Here is a 20,499-nt window from a genome sequence, read left to right as displayed (position 1 = left end):
GTATCTGGATCACTGTATTAAATATGATTACTGTTTCACTGAATCGCTTCATTTGATATGACTGTAGATCTGAATACTTGCATTTTGCACGTTACTTCACTTTAACACTGTTAGTTGCTAGAATTACTGTATGAACCCAATACTGTATACTGTATGTTGCTGCTCTGGTTGCTGCCTCAGTGACTGCTATGCTCATATATGCTAGGCTCTCTGCTAATCTGCTAATGTGTCATAGTGTGGTCCATCCTCCTCTGCACAGCTCCACACGCTCTCAGTGCCGTGTGCTGCCTGTGTCCTGTTCTGTATTTACTGTAAGTCTTTTGTATTTATGTACTGTGCTGTATTATCTGTGCTGTGTTTATTGTATTGTTTTATCTTGTGTTCCTGTGTTGGTCCTGGAGGAACGTTGTTTTGTTTCACTGTGTATTTGTGTGTAGCTGAAATGACAATAAAGCCTCTTGAACTTAAAAAAAAAAAAGTAAAATGACTTTTTTTGCCATTTTTTTGTGTAGTTAACTACTGAAACTACATACAGGTTTTAAGCAATAAAAAGCTTGGACTTTCCCATGAACAGTGGGGTATTTTATTTATTTATTTATTTTTTTATTTTTGTTGTTTATGTGTATGACCTGTGAAAAGGTGGGCACGTTTTGCAGTAAACCCAATTGTGTGGCATGTTTTCCTGGTATGTGACCTTTTTGGGTTCGATTTTGTTAGAATTTCGTGTCACATTAAATTGTCTATTTGATTTTTTACGCAGTAGTTTGAACTACTTTAAATAGCTTTAGTACCTGTTAGCCTGCAAAGCTGTGCTTTCAGAGTAGCTTCGCCAACACTGATATCTATAAACCACATTAGAGCTTAAAGATCAATATGATTATTATTCAGACCCTCAGGGCCGGAGTGGGACGTGTTTACAGAGTGGGAGTTTATGTGATGCAGACCAGCCCACCTTAAACTCTGACTGTGTTTCTCCTGCTCCACACACAGCTCTGCCTTTATGCAGCAGAACTTTCTCTAAAATCTGTGCTTTTTGATCTTCTGTTCCCACATTTCTCTCTTATTTATTATTAATATGCTGCACTGAGGTGATCAAGGTGGCTGGATAGTGATGAAATGAGAACTGACGGATGATTTTGTCCTGAATGTGACGGTCATGACAGTCAATATGCTACAGGCGATGCTAACGTTAGCTGAGTAGCTTAAATTAACATCCTGTCCACACTTCTCACTGACCACCTGACCAGATTAGGTTCACTTTTCCATTCACACTCATGGATGAAGCAGTGAGGAATGTCTATCGTCTTAATCAGTGACTGTGTGTGTTTTTACTCTGTAGAGAGTTCTGGTAATTATGCTTTTTACAGCATTTAAATGATGGAGATTCTACATTTCCCCCTTTTTGCCTATTAAAAGTTCAACGTTTAACGAGTCTTTGTGTTTTTTTCCCTCAGATGTTTATAAACGAGTTTGCTGAGATGATCTGATACCGAAAAGCTGTTTATTCAGGGGCTAATAAAGAAAAACATCAGGACTAGTTTCAGCATCAGATCCAGCCACTCAGACACAGCGTCTGATTTATACTGTATGATTATCGTTAATAATAATACTATAAATATATTTATAGAGCACTTTTTATACCAGCGGCAGCTCAGAGTGCTTTACAGACAGCTGATAAAGCTTTACAGTAAAATAAGAAAGTCCATGAAACAGCTTTAAAGCAGCAGCCTGATCCACTCAAACACCCACTGATCTTTATTATTCAATTAGAATATGAACATACAAATATGATGACAGCGTCAATCAGAGACACCAACAATAAAAGTAAACAAAACAGAAAAACACAAACAGCTCAGATCATCACCAGACAGACACATTATACAGGAATATCAAAGGACCTAATTCCAGTGTTCTGACAGTGTTTTTAATGCTAGAACCAGTAACTGTTTGTCTTGTTTGGCTTCATTCACAAATAAAATAAAAAGAGGCTTTTAATTTGGATATTTACATTTATGAATATGGAATTTAGCAATAAAATAAAACTGGTTATATAATATTTATCAACCTTGTTTTAGGAGATCTTTATTAAACCAAACATGTTCAAAACATAAATGTTTCTGAATGTTTCGCCTGCATTACTTAACATTTTATACATTTTAATATCTCAGTGTATTAAAAATTCAGATAAACCTTCTACAAATGTGTTTAAGCAGCTCAGTAAGATCTCAGATGATCTGAGCTGCAGTGACTGAACAGCTCTTATAACTGCAGATCATTTCAGTACTAATCAGTGTTTCAGTGCTGATCCACACAAAGACTGAATGAGCTCTAACTGAGCTGATTCACTGATACACTAAACTGCACTGCTGAGATTTTCACAGGGCTGATTTCACCAGTATTGAACAGTGGAAACACTCTCTCAGTGAATGTGTGTGTAAAAGTGTGTAAGTGTGTTTTAGTGAGAGGATCAGAGAATGAGAGTTTTCCTCTGTCCCAGTCCAGCTGCACTCGGACCCTCCGCACTGTCTGACCTACTGAGAGGAGAGTGTCTGGCTGTGGTGAAGAACCGGCTCTATATTTACCACGCAAATACCACACACTCCAAACTCCTCTCCTGGAGGATATACTTCCCTTCCTCTGAGCCGACTCTGTCATCACACCCAGAAACCAGAGTTTACTATCTCCAACTTCAACATCCCAGCAGTGAGTTCCTGAGTTGAAGCCCTCAGAGCCCAGAACACATACAGCTTTACCAAATCTCTCTGGATTATCAGGAAGCTGCTGTCTCTCTTTAGTGCGTCTCAGACTGGTCAGATCATCAGACAGGATGAGTTCAGGATGAGCAGTGTTGGGGTCCAGAGTTACAGGAGCTGAAGAAGAAATACACACATATAATTTACACAGAAATAAAAATACATCATGAATTTAATCAAACACTGTAAAACAAATCCCTCTTTAAATGTACAGTAACTCACTGGCAGCAGAGCTTTCAGGTATTTACTGTCATTAATATTTACAGCACTCATACTGTAATGTTTGTTTACAGTAATGACTGAACTACAGTTTAAATGCAGTACATTTATATTTAAACACTAAACACTGACAGCAGAATATTACTGTAATCATTATTATCCTCTTTTCTGAACATTATTCATACACATACATATCAGGAAATAAAGAGTTAAACTGCATCTTAAACACTTTAAAAAGAGTCAACAATCCTAAAAAGAATCAACTGATTCATTTCAGCTTTTCAGAAATACAGAAAGCTGTTCTTTCTAAAGCTAACAGGCTAACAGGCTAACAGGCTCCTCTAATAACGTCAAACATCAATGTTTAAGCTCGAACTGAACAGTGTGTTGGCGGCAAAAACAAGACCAGCTTTTCACCGACATCGAATATCGCTTATAATGACCAAGCACGGCCGGATCTACGGTCAGGGAGACGTGGGTCATCACGCTGGGGCTCTGAGAGCTGAAGGGTCTTTAGTTTATACAGGAAAAACACACTGAATGGAGTGATTTACTGAAAAACACTCACAGCAACACTTACTGACCAGCACATTCACACAGACACAGACACCCAGACTGACCACAGCTCTGCCCACTGAAACACACAGCAGTGTTTCTGTAGCTGCGTTTCTGAACAGAATCAAATCTGATTGGTTTTCTGTCAGAGGGTCATTGTATTGTGTCCAGTTAAGATCTTGATGCTCTCCGTGTCGTTTCTGATGGTGTGAGGGGTCCCGCCTTATTTTCGTTTCTTAGCCCCCCAAACACTGTTTACCATCTGCTGCTATCTGCCATCACCTCAGTCCAGCTTCAGCAGGTCCTGACAGAGTGGACGCTGCTGTTTTCCACCCATTTCCAGAGACAAACACTCATTTAAAGACCGTCAGCTCATGTTTACAGACGTGTCTGTGTCTCCAGTGGTTTGTGAACTTGGTGTGTAACAGCTCTTTTACTGATGCTGAGAAAGCGAGCGGCTCATTCTGAGCACAGAGTCCTCAAAGGTAAGATAGTGATCCATAACCAGTTTTCATTCCTCTGTGAGCTTTAGTTTAGGATGGTTTGTGTTTTAGGCTCTTAAATTTCCTCATAAGTGGACGCTGATTTATAGGGAAGAGACTTTTACTTTATTCTGTTTTCTCCATGTGGACTCGCCTCCTGTTGTATCGATATGAGAAACATTAAAGCTCAGTTACACTGTAACTAATTTATACTGTCTGGCTTTAAATTGATCAAAGCTCCTGTTGTGATGCTGTGAGATCAGAGGAAAGACGACTTCCTGCAGCTGTGATGCTGCGTTTATCAGTTACATCACATTTATACACCAATGAAAAGAGTCGCTGGACAAACAGTTACATCAACCTGACCTGACGCTTCAGTAATGATCTAATGTATCCCTTCATTTACTGTAATACCTGCTTTATTATCACATACTGGTAATGTGTGTGTGGGCTGATGGGGGGGTGACTGTAGTGGGAGCAGGAGGATGGGGGGCTTAGCGCATCAACACCCAGGGGCCTGTGGGGGTCTTAATCCCAGCTTGACAAAACATGAGAAAAGAATAAAAGAATGATAGATAGAGAGAAAAAGTGAGACTCACTGAAGTGAACGATCTGCTGCATCTTCTCCCAGACGGTGAACTTCAGGTTGGCCAGATGTTTGGCCACATGGAGCAGCGCTCCTGAAAGGCTCTCTGGATCCTGCAGTGTGAGCTGAGCTCTGGAAGAACATTCAGGACTCAGTGCTGCTGAAGCTTTGAGTTCAGAACTACAGAAAAGAGAGAGACGGCAGACAGTAACACTCACCTTTTCACTGTGGCCTTGTAGTTCTGTAAAACAGTGAGAGTGGATCAGTGACTCTGCTCTCCGTTCAGTCATGGGCTTATTTTTATTCACTGAATAAACAATTTCACACAGTGGAAACACCACAGGGGTCATATGTGTCAGATGTGTGGAATCCCACTAAAGCTATGTGTAAACATTTATGATGTCTGTTCAGATGTTTCTTGTCAGATTCATGAAAAACACAAACACACACCTTTCTCATCGTAAATCACATCAAATATTATTTTAGAAAACAGCCATAATTAATTTTCAAACATTACTCAGTGAACTCATAACACATAATTATGTAGTGAAAGGTCTGTTACTAGTTTTTCTGCTTTACTGGATTCAGTTCTGCAGATTATTAGAAAAAGTCCAGTGAGTCCTGCAGTACCTCTCCTCTCCACTAGCTGACAGTATTTTCTTTTGTCCTCCAAAACCTGAGTGCATCACCGCCAGAGTATGAGGAGTTCTTCTCACATCAGCTTTCACTTCTATAAATATTGATCTTTCCATAGATGATCAGTATTATTTCTGTGTGTATGTATGAAACCCAGAGCTCGAGCTGTATGAAGAAATTAAATGTGCTGAATTCTTTGCTGGTATTTGTATTTATAGTTCCTATAATTCACTTTTCCAACTTCCAACTATTCCAAGCCATATACTGTCTTTTCCGTGGTACCATAGGCTACTTAGGCATAGCAAGTTATCCCAGGGTCTATATTTAAAGATGCTGGACTGGGTTCCCTTAATGTAAACCCAAACAATCTCAAGGAGAGCCTAGAAAACTGATGTAGTAGTGCTAATAGTGTTAATACTTCAAAGAGCCAAAGAAAATATAAACGTAAAAACACTGTACACAAATAAGTGTCTTTCTATTATATATCAAATTGGTCAAATAGGGTCACACTGGCCAGGCCATGACACCCCCACCACCATGTTTTACAGGTGAGGTGGTAGCTTTGGATTTTGTGCAGCTCCTTTTCTCCTTTCGCTCTCATCATCGCTCTGATACAAGACTGATCTCATCTGTTCACAAGAGCTTTTTCCAGAACAGGCTTAAGTACCGTTCAGTAAACTGTGACCTGGCTGTCCAGAGTCCAGAATCTTTTACTGGGGTGCTGGAATAGTTGAGGGGGTTGTTGGAACAGACCTGTAGTGGAGCTCCACACTCAGATCAGTGCAGAGAAGAGCTGATATGAAGTTTCTGTATTTGATCACACATATGAAGCTTCCTGTCATCAGGACACGATTAGTGTGGTGCATTTTAGTGACATGCAGACCGGTCAAACCAGTGGTGAAGGCCGACATACATTTTGGGTGGGACTGAGAAAAGTATGTAGGCCAACCTGACAGGTTCAGTTTCCTAATGTGCTGTAGTGTGTAGTGACTTCACAAAACCCCTCCCACTGAACTCTGGCCAGTATCTTTAGAGTGGACACTGCTCCCGTTTAACTGTCCATAAAACACTCCTCCTGGTTTTCAGTCTCTCTTTTGCTTGAGAGTCTACAAGCACACCAATACAGTGCTGTGTCCCACAATGTCTTAATCTCAGGCTACCAGTGCAGTCGTCACCCTGCATAATCCATCCTGATATAAAACCGTAGTAAGACTGTTTACCAGAATGCAGAATTCAGATAAACACAACCAACACTTCACTAAGAGCTGTATTTCACTAACCCAGTGAAGACGACATAACTGAGTTAAAATCAATCTGAGACGGACACAGACGAGGAGAAACAATACAGCAGACTCAAAAACCTGAACCTAGTAAGAACCAAAGTTGGAGAAAACTGATGAGGACAATGTTTTTTTTATCGTTTTTGGACGGGTAGAAATCTACACACTGCACTCTGTCGGGGACGGAATCTCACTTCTACACATCATCCAGCTACATATTTTGCTCACAGCTGGAGCTACAGATTCAACTTCCTATTCGTTATTTGAGCTAATTAGTAGACCATAGTAACGGTTCGTAACCACTAACTGGAAACCTAAGACATTTAATCAGGGTTTGGAATCGGTCAGTTATGACTGATAAAACCAGAGGTGATTATGCATTAATAGCATAATAAACAGATGTGACTCACAGACCCTCAAAACATGGGCCTGAATGTAAGTGAACACCCTGCACACTCAGACGCTTCGACACCGGCCGCCTTTATTTAACGCCACTCACACAGCAGCACGTCAGGAGGGAGAGAGAGCTGAGTGAGGGATATTAATGATATATTTCTATGAAAAATTATACATTATTAATGTAGTTCTATACATTTGAACTGATCAGATAGATTTTATTTGAAGTTTTCACTCTGAAAGTGTCGACAGTGACGATGTTCCCAGTTCAGTTCTGTAAGTCAGAACTGTTCGTTTTGGTTCCTTGTTCAGGTTCTAGCGCTGACTGAGCGACACTCACCTGTAAGAATGGAACATCTTCAGCTGCCATCTCCTCTTCTACGGCTCTGATAGTGTCTGAAAGTGCTGATATCTCTCTGCTCATCTTCTCAATCCTCTCCTTCATCGTCTGACTCTTCTGCTCCTCTTCCTCCCTCAGTGCTGATATCCTGGCTGCCTCTTCATCTCGTAGAAACTGGTGAAGCTCCTCAAACTCCTCCTTAATCTGCCTCTCTGTGCGTCGGGCCTGAGTCTGGAAGGAAGCAGTGAATCTAATGAAATATGAGCGATTATGTGAGGATCCGGTTCATAATCTCAGAAGAGTTTGTTACTCTGACCTTTATATGATCTGCAGTCCGATCCAAATCCAGCTTAAACCTTTTAAAGACGTCCAGTTTCTCCTTCAGGGGCTTCAGTGCAGTTTTGAGCTCCTCCTGAAACAAATCAGCGTTTTAGTGAGAAACAAAGCCAGATATAAAGTCCACACTGGTGTCCCAATGTGTTCCTGTCTCTCAGAGTGAGGATCCAGGTCACACATTTAGGAAAATGACCAGTTATTTTTATTTATCAGCTGAATTTAGTGAATTTATGGAGCTTCTGACAAAGTGTGGTCACTCATAACCCACCTTGTAGTTGAGTGCTGCTTCCTGAAGGGGGAGACATTTGTGGTTGGTGTGTTTTTTAGAGTCCCGACACACCAAACACACCGGCTGTAGATCGTCCAGACAGAAGAGTCTGAGTTTCTCAGTGTGGTCACTGCAGATGTTTCCAGACTCTGCTGAACTTCTCTGACTTCTCTCCTGTGAGAAACTCTCACACAGGTTCTTTAAAGCCAGGTTTGTAGGAGGGAACTCCATTGAAGATCTCCTCCTACAAACTGGACATTCTCTGGATCCGTTGGTTTCCCAGAACTTCTGCAGACAGTCTTTACACACACTGTGGCTGCAGAGCAGAAGAACAGGATCCTTGAAGATCTCACAGCACACAGGACAGGAGAAATCCTCCTCTGAGAAAGATCTAGAAGCCATTTCCTGCCCCTGCTGTTCCGTCCAGTGAGAATGCTCAGACTTTCACTTTCAGTTGTGTGAAACTCTCACCTGATCTCAGGTGTGTTTCCAGTCAAACAGGCGGCTGTAGATCCAGTTAGTGATCATTTGCCCTTCAGAGTGATTCTCCAGATCCAGAATTCTCCATAAACCCACCAACAAAAGTGGACTCAGCAGATCCCAACAGTGCAGCCTGTAAAGCTCTGCAGACGCCTCACACTCAGCACCTCCTCAGTAGGAGGAGTTTCAGTGGGAGGAGTTTAAAGGAGAAAGGCTAGAAGTGACGCCAGAGAGCAGGAAACAGATCAAAGAACAATAAAGCTGGAATTGTAGAGTCGCTCCACACCAGCTCACCTACAGCCTGTCAGTCACATCATGGATTTACAGTAAAATTACAGTAAAAACTTCAACACAAATCATGAAGCTGTGCAGAATTTGAAAGATCCCCTTAGTTTTATTATGATTTTTAAAGTTTGACTCATTCGGCTCTAAATTACCTCTCAGATATGAAGCTGAGCTGCTTAAACGGCTGAACTGAGGTTAAATATTCAGGGATCATGTTATCGGCCTCTGGGCACTAATAGTGGGCTCATACCGCTACCTTTTTGGTGGTCAGTCAATTTTTGATGATATCACAGCAGGTCAGATAGATGAGGGCTGAGAAGAACCATGATGGTAGCAGAATTGGCCCTTTTCACAGAGCGTGCGATTACTTCCGGTTTACGTGTCAGCAGGGTAAAACTAACTTCCACTTCATACAACCACTGCAGAAGCGATGACAAAATGTTATTGTAGTGAACCATAATGCTCAAACACTGAGCTACAACAGCTGTATTTTTCGTGCACGGTCACAACAAACAGTGAGAACAGAAATCAGTGCTTCCATCCACTTTAACTGTAAACAGAGCTAAACTGTGTGTATCTGTATGTGTGGCGTAGCCCTGCTTACTGCTGCAGCAGCTGCCTCACATCAAGCAGCCTCTCTGTCTTTGAATAACATGCCAGTGATTTCTGTAATATTTCTTATTACAGTAATGTTTTCAAAAGAAAGAACTTTTATGTATAGTATGAATTTGTTAGACATTGTTTAGTTGTAGCTAGCTAGCTATGCTAGAGGCCACTGCTAACTGTAGCTGTATTCCCAAACAAGGAAGCTAGCTCTCATTAGCTGCTGGCACCAGCTGGCTAACGTGGAGCATGTTCTGTGACACATTTACAGCAGCGATTTCTCTAATATTATAAACGCAAACCAAAACTTTTATATGTAAAGTCTGTTTGACAGACCTTGTTTAAACTCTCTTTTAGCTTACGGTAGGCTAGCTAATTAGCGGCTGTATCCTACTAGCCTACCGTAAGCATTGACAGTTTAAGGAGCACAACCTTCATATGAGCAGGAGACTTTAAAGCTAGCTGGCTGGCTATATTAGCGATCTGCCAAACAGCATCTTTATTTTAGTTTCATGGCAATTTTTGAAGAAGTACTTCGGAAAACATCCGCCTTTCACTGCTGAATCAAAAATGCGATTCCTAGCTAACGTGTATCTTAGCATCGCGGTTATGCGGTGACATTTTGATTTCCATTTCCTGACATAGCTAGGTTAGCTAGGATGTGATCTGGGAAGAGCCACCTAAGGTCTCTGCATTAGCTTTTTAAAGATGAGTGCAAAATGAACTGGTGATGCTGCTTTATGTTAGCCGGGTAATCTAGCGTTAGTTTGGGATAATAGCTAACATTACTGTTAGCAGTAGCTTCTAGCCAGCATAGCTAGCTTAATATAAACGGAGTCCATCAAATTCGTGCCACGTATATGTGTTCTTCACACATACAGCATTTTAGCTCTGTTTACAGTTAAATCAGTGCTTCCATCCACTTCTTACTCTCACTGTTTGTCATGACAGTGCAGGAAAACTGAAATATAGCTGTTGTACCTCAGTATTGGAGCATTATAGTTCACTACTATAACATTTTGTCAACGCTTCTGCAGTAGTTATATGGAACGGAAGCGAGTTTAACCTGCTAACGCTTAAGCCGGAAGTAATCACGACTCTTTGTGAAAAGGGCCCATAACGCTGTGTTGGGCACTGATATAAATGCACATATTTGATTTAATTGTTTATTTAATTAATTAGGAAGTATTTTTGAATGTTCTGATGAAGCTGCATAGTCTGGCTCTAGTGGTTTACAAAACTAAAACCAGGATCTCTAAACAGTTCTAGACACAAGCATCTTGAATGAAGTGTTTCTATTGGGTATGAAAGCTTAATGTAAAGTTATTCATCCTTTATTTGTTGTGGTTTAGAAGGAAGGTCACTGTGGTTGGTTAGCGTTACTGCTACTGAGCACTGATTGGTTAGCGTTACTGCTACTGAGCGCTGATTGGTTAGCGTTACTGCTACTGAGCGCTGATTGGTTAGCGTTACTGCTACTGAGCGCTGATTGGTTAGCGTTACTGCTACTGAGAGCTGATTGGTTAGCGTTACTGCTACTGAGCGCTGATTGGTTAGCGTTACTGCTACTGAGCGCTGATTGGTTAGCGTTACTGCTACTGAGAGCTGATTGGTTAGCATTACTGCTACTGAGAGCTGATTGGTTAGCATTACTGCTATTGAGCGCTGATTGGTTAGCATTACTGCTACTGAGTGTTGATTGGTTAGCATCACTGCTACTGAGCGCTGATTGGTTAGCATTACTGCTACTGAGCGCTGATTGGTTAACATCACTGCTACTGAGCGCTGATTGGTAGGCATTACTGCTACTGAGTGCTGATTCGTTAGCATTACTGCTACTGAGAGCTGATTGGTTAGCATTACTGCTACTGAGCGCTGATTGGTTAGCATTACTGCTAATGTGCGCTGATTGGTTAGCATTACTGCTACTGAGCGCTGATTGGTTAGCATTACTGCTACTGAGTGCTGATTGGTAGGCATTACTGCTACTGAGAGCTGATTGGTTAGCATTACTGCTACTGAGTGCTGATTGGTTAACATTACCGCTACTGAGTGCTGATGTTCCTTTAACTGGAGTTCAAAAGTGGTCAAAAATATAAAACCAGCATTAAAATCTTTTACGCTGTTTTGTCTTCTATAAATTAATGTATTCTAAATGAAAATGTTTAAGTATTTACAAAATATTTACATGGTTCTACTCTAATGCTGCATATTAACCCATTCATTTTGGACTCCCTCAGGAGCGCCCTCTAGCGTTTACAGAAACCCAGAAGACATGATCGAGTGGTAATTCTCTCTATAAGTTCAACATGAGGTACTTTATCGAGGGTTTGATTGGCTGTTTCATGCAACTTCTTTCACAGTTGAAACAGTGCAGCGTTTCAAACGTGTTTTAAGTGGACTGCAGGTTACATCTAAAATTATGTCTAAAATTATTTATGAAGGTCGTAGCGCCATAAACAGACCTTCACACAAATGCTGTTTTATTTTTATTTACATGTAGTAAATGAAAAACACTGCATAGAGATCATTTTGGAAAAGTACTACAGAACTGCCCACAGGTCTACTACCTCAGGTGTTTAGCACAGAATGTCCAGTAGAGGGCAGCATAATGCAGGGGTTGGAATACAGGGTGAGCAGAAGCAGTGGGAATTTTTGAACCAAAAAACAGATTTAATAATATCTACGACACAATAGAAACAATCTGAGTAATACTTATCTGGTTTAACCACAGCACAGGTGAAAATCTGAAAGCTGTAGGAGATTAATACAAAACAGGTACATTTGAATTATTAATAATTACAAATGACAACAACAGATTTTATTATGGGATGGAATTTGACTCATTAATTAGCCTCAGGTAATAATTATTTACATCAGAGAGAAATAATCTGAGATTATAAAGGTAATGAGAGAGCATTGAATTTAAGATTATGAAAGGGCACTAATCTGACATTATTTAAATAATGAAAAAGCACTAATCTCAGATTATTAAGATAATAAGAGAGCACAAATCTGAGATAATTAAGATAAAACAGCACTAATCTGGGATTATTAAATAATGAAAAAGCAGTAATCTAAGATTATAAAAATAAGAAAGCACTAATATGAGATTGTTAAAATAATAAAACATCACTAATATGAGATATTAAAATAATGGAAAAGCACTAATCTAAAATTATTAAGGTAATGAGAGACCGCTAATCTGAGATTATGAAAGAGCACTAATCTGAAATTAAGATAATGACAGCACTGATTTAAGATTATTAAAATAATAAGAGAGCTCTAATCTGAGATCTTTAAGATAATAAGAGAGCACTAATATGAGATTATTGGGAAAATGAGAGATTCCAGATGTAAATGATAAAGAAACCAAATGTCAACATCTCAAAAAGATAAAAAAGTCAAAGTCTTCACATTTGGGATTATCATCCAGGAACAGCAGCTCAATCTAACTAACTAAACTGCGTTTAGAGTCCAGACTGCAGATCAGAAACGTGTGAACAGGTTTCGTTCTAGATGAAATCTTTTCTAGTGAGATTTTACTGTAGTCACATTTTTCTTTCCTTTGACTGGAACCAGTTCACAGCCTCACAGCTCTGCGAGAACAGAGGAACGCTAAAGGAACAGAGCTGATCTTTCAGAAACAGAAACGATTCTCTGATAGTCCACTAGAGGGTGTCAGTCTTCCAGCATGTATTTAGTTTATGTAAACTGCACTTCCTGTGTTTCTCACCAAACCATCTTAAACTTACACAGTTATGTGTGCAAATCATGCCGGGTCATCAGCAGAACTGTAGAACCCAATACTGTGATCATTTTCCAATCACGTAATAACCTCCCTGAAATATTTGCACTCGGACATAAATGAAATAAAACCTAGCTAGATAGAACCACTGTCTTCACTAAAGAACCCTTGAAGAACCAGTTTTAATATGTATTTCGTAATAACACCTAAAATGTAATAACCCCTAAAAAACATGACAAAAAGAAAACCCAATAATCCTAATGAAGATGGTTCTCCAGGGGTCTCGTTAGCAAAGAAAACAGTTCTATATGGAATCATGAACACTCAATGGTTCTTTGCACAGTAAAATCGTTCTTCAGATTGATGGAGAATGTGCTGTGTATGGTTCTATGTAGCACCAACATGGGTTCTGGTATTGTTATAAGCTGGTCATCATCACAATAGAAGAACTCTTTATGGTGTTATACATAATGCTTTTCAAAAAAAGTAGAATTACATACAGCACGTTCTCCATCAGTCTGAGGAACTGTTTCACCATTCAGAGAACGCTTTAGGCATGCAAGTGGTTCTTCCATGTTCATGGTTCTAGATACAACCATTGTTTTTACCTATGAACCCTTAAAGAACCTTATTTTTCAAGAACTTGGCCAGTAATGTATCACCCATGAATATCTTGACTGATAATGTAGCACATCATTCCATTTTTGGAAATGTGTTTTATTGGAAAGTTGACCTTTTTTGCTCAAAGCCGTTATTAAAATTGATGATGTCATACTTTTAAAAGTGTTACTAAAGTTCTCTCCCAGTGCTTGTGTGCTGTTCACAGCCTGGAACAAGGGGTGTGCCAAAGAGACAGAATATCTGTAGAGTTCTTCTGAGGAGCGTCCACTTTTAAAGACTGGTTCTGGAGAGACACGGCAGGGTGTTGTGGTTCTGTCTAGCCTGCAGCAGTGCGTAGCCAAACAGTGTGTTTTCTACATTATAAAGTGGTTCCACCGAACTTCAATGCAGAGTCCTCCTTGTTTCTTGGTTCCCTCGTGCTCGCTACCTTTCGCCAACCGAACTAACCCACGTCCCTGAGTCTCGGTAAGACCACAACAAAACGATAATTAAGTTAAATATATTGATCAGTACATTTGCAATGTTTTCGTCCGTTCACTCTCCGTCCTGGTCTTTCTCTGTTTTTACCCTTTTCTTGGTTTCCCAGTGCCCAGTGTGTTTTCTTGTGATGTGCCTTTGTTGCTTTGGTCTGTCTCCTCCCTGGGCCTTCCCCCCCTCATCACCTGCTCCACCTGCATGTAGTCTGTAGCCCCGCCCTCTTATTAGTCTCAGGTGTTTCTTGTTTCCCCTCAGTGTATTTATACCCGTCTGTTTGCTCAGTCCATTTGTCTTGCATTGTCTGTACATCCGGCTTGTTTCCTGTTTTTACTGGTTTTTCGGGTTGTTTCTGGTTTAGTTCTGTTTTCCTTTGTTTCGCTTCATTTTGGATTTATCTGTTCCACAAATCTCTGCCACTGAGTTTCTTGACTTTGTAGAATCTTGTTTAAATAAAAGCAACTGGCACTTGCATCCAGCCTCTTCACTTCCATCGGTACAGCAAGTATGCATGGGTGGCTGTGTACAGCAGCCAAAGCTAAGCCCGTTTTCCCAAAAACAAAAGCCCAGCGCTCCGAAAATACACACTCTGGAGTTGGAGTTACTTCCAGGCACCCAGTGACGTGCTGCTCAATTTAACCGATATCACACAGTTCACTTCACATTGGTCTCGGAGTTTTATCCTACTGTTCTTCCCTGGTCCAGCCCCATGCAGACCTCGGTTATGAAGTGACCTCACCGGTGTTGTTAGTGTACCTCAGCTGAAGCTCAGTGCTGACCTGTTCAGGAGAAAATCAGCCAACTTGGCATCCGTCTTGAAGTCCTTCTGGGCTCTAAGCGTCTCCATCTTTCAAATGCATCATCAGTATTTACTCGTGTTTTACTGCGTCTCTGGTCAAGGAGCTTTTTAGAAGGATGTTGAGGCTTTTCAGGTCTAACGTCATCCCTGTAGATCCAGTTTGCTTGCTTGCTTCCATGGCTGCGAGAGTGTTTGCATATCGGTCTCATATCTGGCAACCTGGGGTCTCAAAATGGTGCTGGGAGATGAGCAGTGGGCGGGACCACAGGCCAAAACACAAACAGACTTTCTGCTCCAGATTGAAAATTTTGAAGAACACACTGGCTGTAGCGCTGCTGCCGGAGAAGCCAGTGTGCAACTTAGCATGTTTCCCTAATCTCTGATGACACATCATGGTCATTTTATGATTTAGTGCAGTGAATATATTACATATTGTCCCTTTAAGTGCAAAACGTCTTATAATTTAGTGTGAAATTCTGACACTGGTGGGAAAAGGCCTAGTATAAACCTCTAGAGGGGAAAATCATCCTTCACTGGCTGTGTTTACATGCAAAGATTTTTGCCAATCCGATTGAATACAATCCGATTACAGATTCAGACTGAGGTGTTTATATGCACACTCTATTCAACGATTTGATGGAAAATCTTCGTTTACATGCTCACTACAAGTAATCCGATGCAAAATGACGCGCATGCGTGGAGTAGCGTTTAGAGTAAACGTTACCATGACAGCGAACATCACGTGAGGTCCAGTCCGCGTGATATGAGTTTCCAGTTGGCGCGCTTGTGTTTTAATTGCTTTAAAATGATGTCAGACGTGCTTCACATGTGCTTATAAAGGAAGCGGCGAGAGGAAGACGTCGTGTTCTGAGACACATAAGCTGGTCGTCCGTCCCACCGCCGTCTTTTAAAGCTCAGAGCATAAACTTCGTCTCCCCTGCAGACCCGTTTCTGCTCCGCCATGCTGAACGGTATAAACTTTCGCCATGACGCGACGCACATGCGCAGAACATACTTACACGTTCCGATTGGAATGTAATCGGATTCAGGCGTTTACATGGCTATTATTCTTCTATTTAACGGATTATTTAGAAGTTTACCCACCTCGATCAATCGGATAGAAATTGTATTCCGAATGGCCTCAATCGGACTAGTCTATTCCGATTGAGGTGTTTACATGGACGTGTTCTATTCCGATTGAGCTATTAGTCGGATTATTAACGGATTATCAGGCTGCATGTAAACGTGGCTAGTGAAAGTGTTGCAGCAATGAAATAATGACTCAAGTAGAATTAAAGCTCTTAAACGCCAATCTGTGTAAACACAGCTCCTCACAAACTGAGTTCCTTAAAGAACTGTTCTTCCAGCATCTGTCAGACTAGAACAGAAGACTGTAGGGTTCTAATCTTCTCATTTAGGATCCTTTTGGTGTAAAATAAGAGGCTAAAGCTGCAGAGTCAGAAGTGTAAAGCAGTTCAGGAGCTGAACCAGCACAACAAAATGAAATAAAACCCCCCAAAATAGGAATTTTGAACCACACGTTAATGAGTGCAGAAGAAAAGGATTAGAATATGAGTATAGCTGAGCTGCTCTGAACTAGTTGATCTGTGAGCCTCAGGTTCACCTTCACTTACACTTTGCTGCCCACCCCCCCACCCACCCCCAGGCGCTCAGGGTTGTGTGTGAGCTTCTGAAAAGGGCTGTCTTGAGTTCTGGACAGAGCAGCTGGACCTTGACCTGTGCTCCAGTGTTTACGCAGGTGAACCTAAAGCCGTCGTGCCTCCCAAATCCCAGCATTCAGTGCAGAGCAGACCCCCGCTTGGGCTCGTGGCCAGAGGCTCTTCAAGGCCCACAGGCCCCACTGTATACCGAGGCCTCAGCTGCGAGGCCAGATAGGAAACGCTTCTCTTGTTTCCTAAACAGTTGGGTTTGTTCAAAAGACTCGTTACCTTGAAGGCTCACCTTTCCAGCCCCTTTCTTCTTTCTCTCGGCCAGAAAACTCAGTCTGTTGTGGGAAAAAAGAGCTTTAGAAGCTGTTTAACAGCCGAGGACACCAAGATAGATTGGAAACAGTGTGTGTGGTGTGTGTGTGAGAGAGACGTTAGGAAGAAAGTTTGCAGCGAAAATTGAAAATATATTTCTTAAATGTGTTTTTTCTTAACTTTCCTTTTAAAAAAAAAACTTTACAAACAATTGTTATTCTTCAAATAACTTCTTAACCCCTTAACAATCCAGGTTTATTTCATACAAAGGCTTATTATTCAGTAACTACACACTTAAAGATGGTTCTTCAAGGGTTCTTTAGTAAAGAAAATGGTTCTATATAGTACCATGAACACTTCCGTTAATCATGCAAGTTGGTCTTTGAGTGTTCATGGTTCTATATAGAACCATTTTCTTTACTAAAGAACCCTTGAGGAACCATATTTTTCAAGTGTGTACAGGGACTTAAGTGCAAACTAATGGAACTGTTCTTAGGTTATAGAAGTGGGTAATAAAACTTTGGGCCCAGTGCCGGCCCATCGCTCATTAAGGCATCCTCTTAGTTTTTTCTTGACTCCTTTCTTGAGAATAATTCTAGAAACAAATGTAATTCTTGAAAACATTACGTTCTTAAATGTTTCAGACTCGTCTCAGGCTGTGAGAGTTGACGAGGTCAGTTTCTAAATTTATCAAACTCGACAATCATATTTTCTAAAGAGGATTTTTCCTGTTGGCCGTTTCTTCGATCAGCTCTGGATCTTGTTTGTTAAATTTTTTTAAACGCTTGGTTTCTCTCCATTTTGCTCCTCTGAGTGGATTAAACTAAATAATGGAAACAACATTTAATACAAATTCTAATCTTGCATCATTTACAGTAAGTTGTAAAATTTCCCAAGAAAATATTTGAGAATTTCTTTTGAGAATTTCATTTAAGAACACAGCCTCGTTCTCCAATATCCTCCTAAGTCTGTTCTTAAACATGTTCCATCAGATTTATGTCGTGTTCTTAAAGCGCAGAACAGTTCTCACCTTTGTGCTCTTGAGTGTGTGTAGATTCTGTTCTTACCTAAGAACAAATCCCACATAAGAGAACACTGGTGAGTCAGAGTCTTCTTAAGAACGGTTGGTGAACGAGGCCTATTCTCATGAACTTCTTAGTGTCTAAAGAACTTCCACAAGTTTTTCTTAGGAAAGCTTTTGTGAATCTGACCCCAGGTATTCTTAACCTGGGGGTTGCAACCCCTTTAGGGGTCCTGCCATGATCCCAGATGGCCTCAGGAGTGGTACTATGAAGACATATACCATATAAAACACAGATAACAATTTTGATGAGTGCATGTAGGCTCTGCTGAATGGCCATGGAAGACGGGCTGCAGCTGTGGTCACTCCAAACACCAGTAAAGTCTACATGGTGAAAGAAACAGTTCACACGAATGAGTGGTTCCCTCTAAAACCACCTCACATCAGAGCAGCTTGCACTCGGGGACTTCGGTTCTCCACTGCAAAGAAAACAGCGAAGAACGTTTCTGTCTGTAATCTCTGTAATGTGGTGTGTGGGGTGGCCTGCAGGGGCGGGGCAGGAAAACCATGGGGGCTGTCGCAAAACATTTTTAACCCTATAAGCTTAAAAAAGATGGTTCTTCAAGGGTTCTTTAGTAAAGAAAAGGTTCTACTATTTAACAAGCCTGATGTTGTAACAATAGCAGAACCTTTTTTGATGCTTTATTTTTTTTCAAAAAGCCTCTATATAGAACCATATACAACACATTCTCCATCAATCTGAAGAACCATTTCACCCTGCAAAGAACCCAGTAATCATGCAAAAGGTTCAGGGTTCTACATAGAACTGAACTGAATCCAACTGCTGTGTCATTTAAAGATCACACATCTGCCACTAGATGTCGCTGTGTCTCAGCTTTCACTGGGGATTACCTACAACCTGCTAAACACAGTCTAAGGCAAGACTTTTGAACAATAATTTAGTAATAGCTCTGATTTTTTAAATATCTCATACCAGGGCCTATGACCTTTGCTCCATAATGTCCTGTGGACTTCAAGGCACTTTTTAACCCCTTCAAATCAAAATGATCACATATTAAGTCTTGTTATTTAGTAACTACAGGGACTTCAGTGCAAACTGGCAGAGATATTCTGAGGATATAGAAGTGTATTACAGGCTTCTAACAGAAGCCATAGATTTTTGTGGTTTTCTCTGTGGTTCATGTTGAAAAGCAGTCACTGGTTTTCACCGGTAACAATGACGGATCCTCACAGATCTGTTTCTCAGTGTTACTCTGATAGGCCTCTGACAGCAATGATCACTTATCACTGCTAATTTAAATACTACTGTCCAACGACAGCCTGTTTTTCCTTTTTCTGTTTTTTAATATTTAAACCTTATCCTCTGTTCATTTTACTCTTGTGTTATTGTTTGCTGTCCGGTGTCGACCAGAGGAGGATGGGTTCCCCTTCTGAGTCTTGGTTCCTCTCAAGGTTTCTTCCTTTTGCTCTTGCTCTACCACTGTCGCCATTGGTGACGCTCATGGGGGCTGAGACCCCCGTGAAAAGCGCTATATAAATGAACCTTGACTTGATGTGTGTAAGAAAACTTTGGGCCCAAAGCGAGCCCTGGACACTGAAGGAGTTAATTAAATGCTATAATGCTTAATTAAACAAATTCTGAAGTACCAAACTCAACCCAGCGTGTGTTACTCGCAGTCTCGATTAGGCTTTTTCTCAATAAATAAACATGACGTGTGTTTAGGATAATCTGATTATTGACTCAAAAAAAATAAAATAAAGGAAGAATGAACTGCTGAGTGAAATGCAGTACCTGCACATGGGGTCCGTATGCGGTGTTAAAGTGGGTCAGCTGTGCAGCTCCTGGTGGACACGGGGCTCGACTGCCAAATTGCGGAGCACTGCATAAGATTCATGTTGACTAGTTATTTAAAAACGCCATGGACACGTCTTTGGCTACTTGATGCGTTTTACATTATGAGTCATATAAATAAAGACACAGCACTGCAATGAAATAGGCTGGTACTGTGTGCTGTAAGTAAAAATGTACTGCAGGAAGACATTTTTATTTTAAAATTTTAAATGTGTTTAAATAGCAAAATAATATTCTCTGACATATTTGGAAGCGTTTATGAACCAAATTATGTCTTTTTTCTTCAGTGTTGTGTTTTATTCAGGCTGGTCATGATGTAAATTAACAGAACATCTGGTTTACTGGACGTTTAGCAGCAGGTACACTGTTCTGGCAGAGCAGTCAGGTTTACTTTAAGCTGTGTTTTAAACCCCTGAAGTTATTGGTTTAGAAAAATCTGCGTTAATGTAAGTCAGTGCAATTGCCGCATGTTTCTATATGTTTACATTAAGTTTTCATGTATTTTTAAAAGGAGGTGTTGAAGGAAGTAACTCAGTAAATATGCAGTGAATATCAAAAGACATTTTCCTTACTGTACAGATATTTAACTCATCCACTGTTCAGTATTTCTTGTTATGACTGAATTACTGTAACATTGATTGTGCGGCGTCTAAAGACTAAAGTGTTCATGTAAAAGCGTAATGCAGGATGAAAGATACTCTGAACAAATAAAGATGAGAAGGGGTCAATAATTCATTTCCTCACCTGATTCAAACTGTTATT

At 40.6% G+C, this 20,499-nt stretch overlaps 1 protein-coding gene across 1 annotated transcript; it reads right to left on the bottom strand.

Moving 5' to 3' along the window:
* Positions 1-1,737: 1,737 nt before the first annotated feature.
* LOC118801615 (nuclear factor 7, brain-like) lies at positions 1,738-8,374 on the bottom strand. The gene is made up of 6 exons (XM_036561976.1): positions 7,852-8,374; positions 7,564-7,659; positions 7,248-7,478; positions 4,814-4,836; positions 4,609-4,727; positions 1,738-2,870 (listed from the first exon to the last, which is right to left on the bottom strand). The coding sequence occupies exons 1-6, from the start codon at positions 8,251-8,253 to the stop codon at positions 2,329-2,331; spliced, it is 1,413 nt and encodes a 470-aa protein (XP_036417869.1). The 5' UTR covers positions 8,254-8,374; the 3' UTR covers positions 1,738-2,328.
* Positions 8,375-20,499: the final 12,125 nt, after the last annotated feature.

The sequence above is a fragment of the Colossoma macropomum genome, unplaced genomic scaffold (assembly GCF_904425465.1).
Source record: "Colossoma macropomum unplaced genomic scaffold, Colossoma_macropomum, whole genome shotgun sequence".
Lineage (NCBI taxonomy): Eukaryota > Metazoa > Chordata > Actinopteri > Characiformes > Serrasalmidae > Colossoma > Colossoma macropomum.
The sequence above is the reverse complement of the archived record's forward strand: the minus strand, read 5'-3'. Positions and strand labels throughout refer to the sequence as shown.

Excerpts from the sequence above, each read along its gene's own strand:
- LOC118801615 (XM_036561976.1), bottom strand. The coding sequence starts at position 8,253 with ATGGCTTCTAGATCTTTCTCAGAGGAGGATTTCTCCTGTCCTGTGTGC. Across the intron at positions 7,479-7,563 it reads GGACTGCAGATCATATAAAG|ACTCAGGCCCGACGCACAGA; the intron begins GTCAGAGTAACA and ends GCTTCCTTCCAG. Across the intron at positions 2,871-4,608 it reads GCAGCAGATCGTTCACTTCA|CTCCTGTAACTCTGGACCCC; the intron begins GTGAGTCTCACT and ends TTTCTTCTTCAG.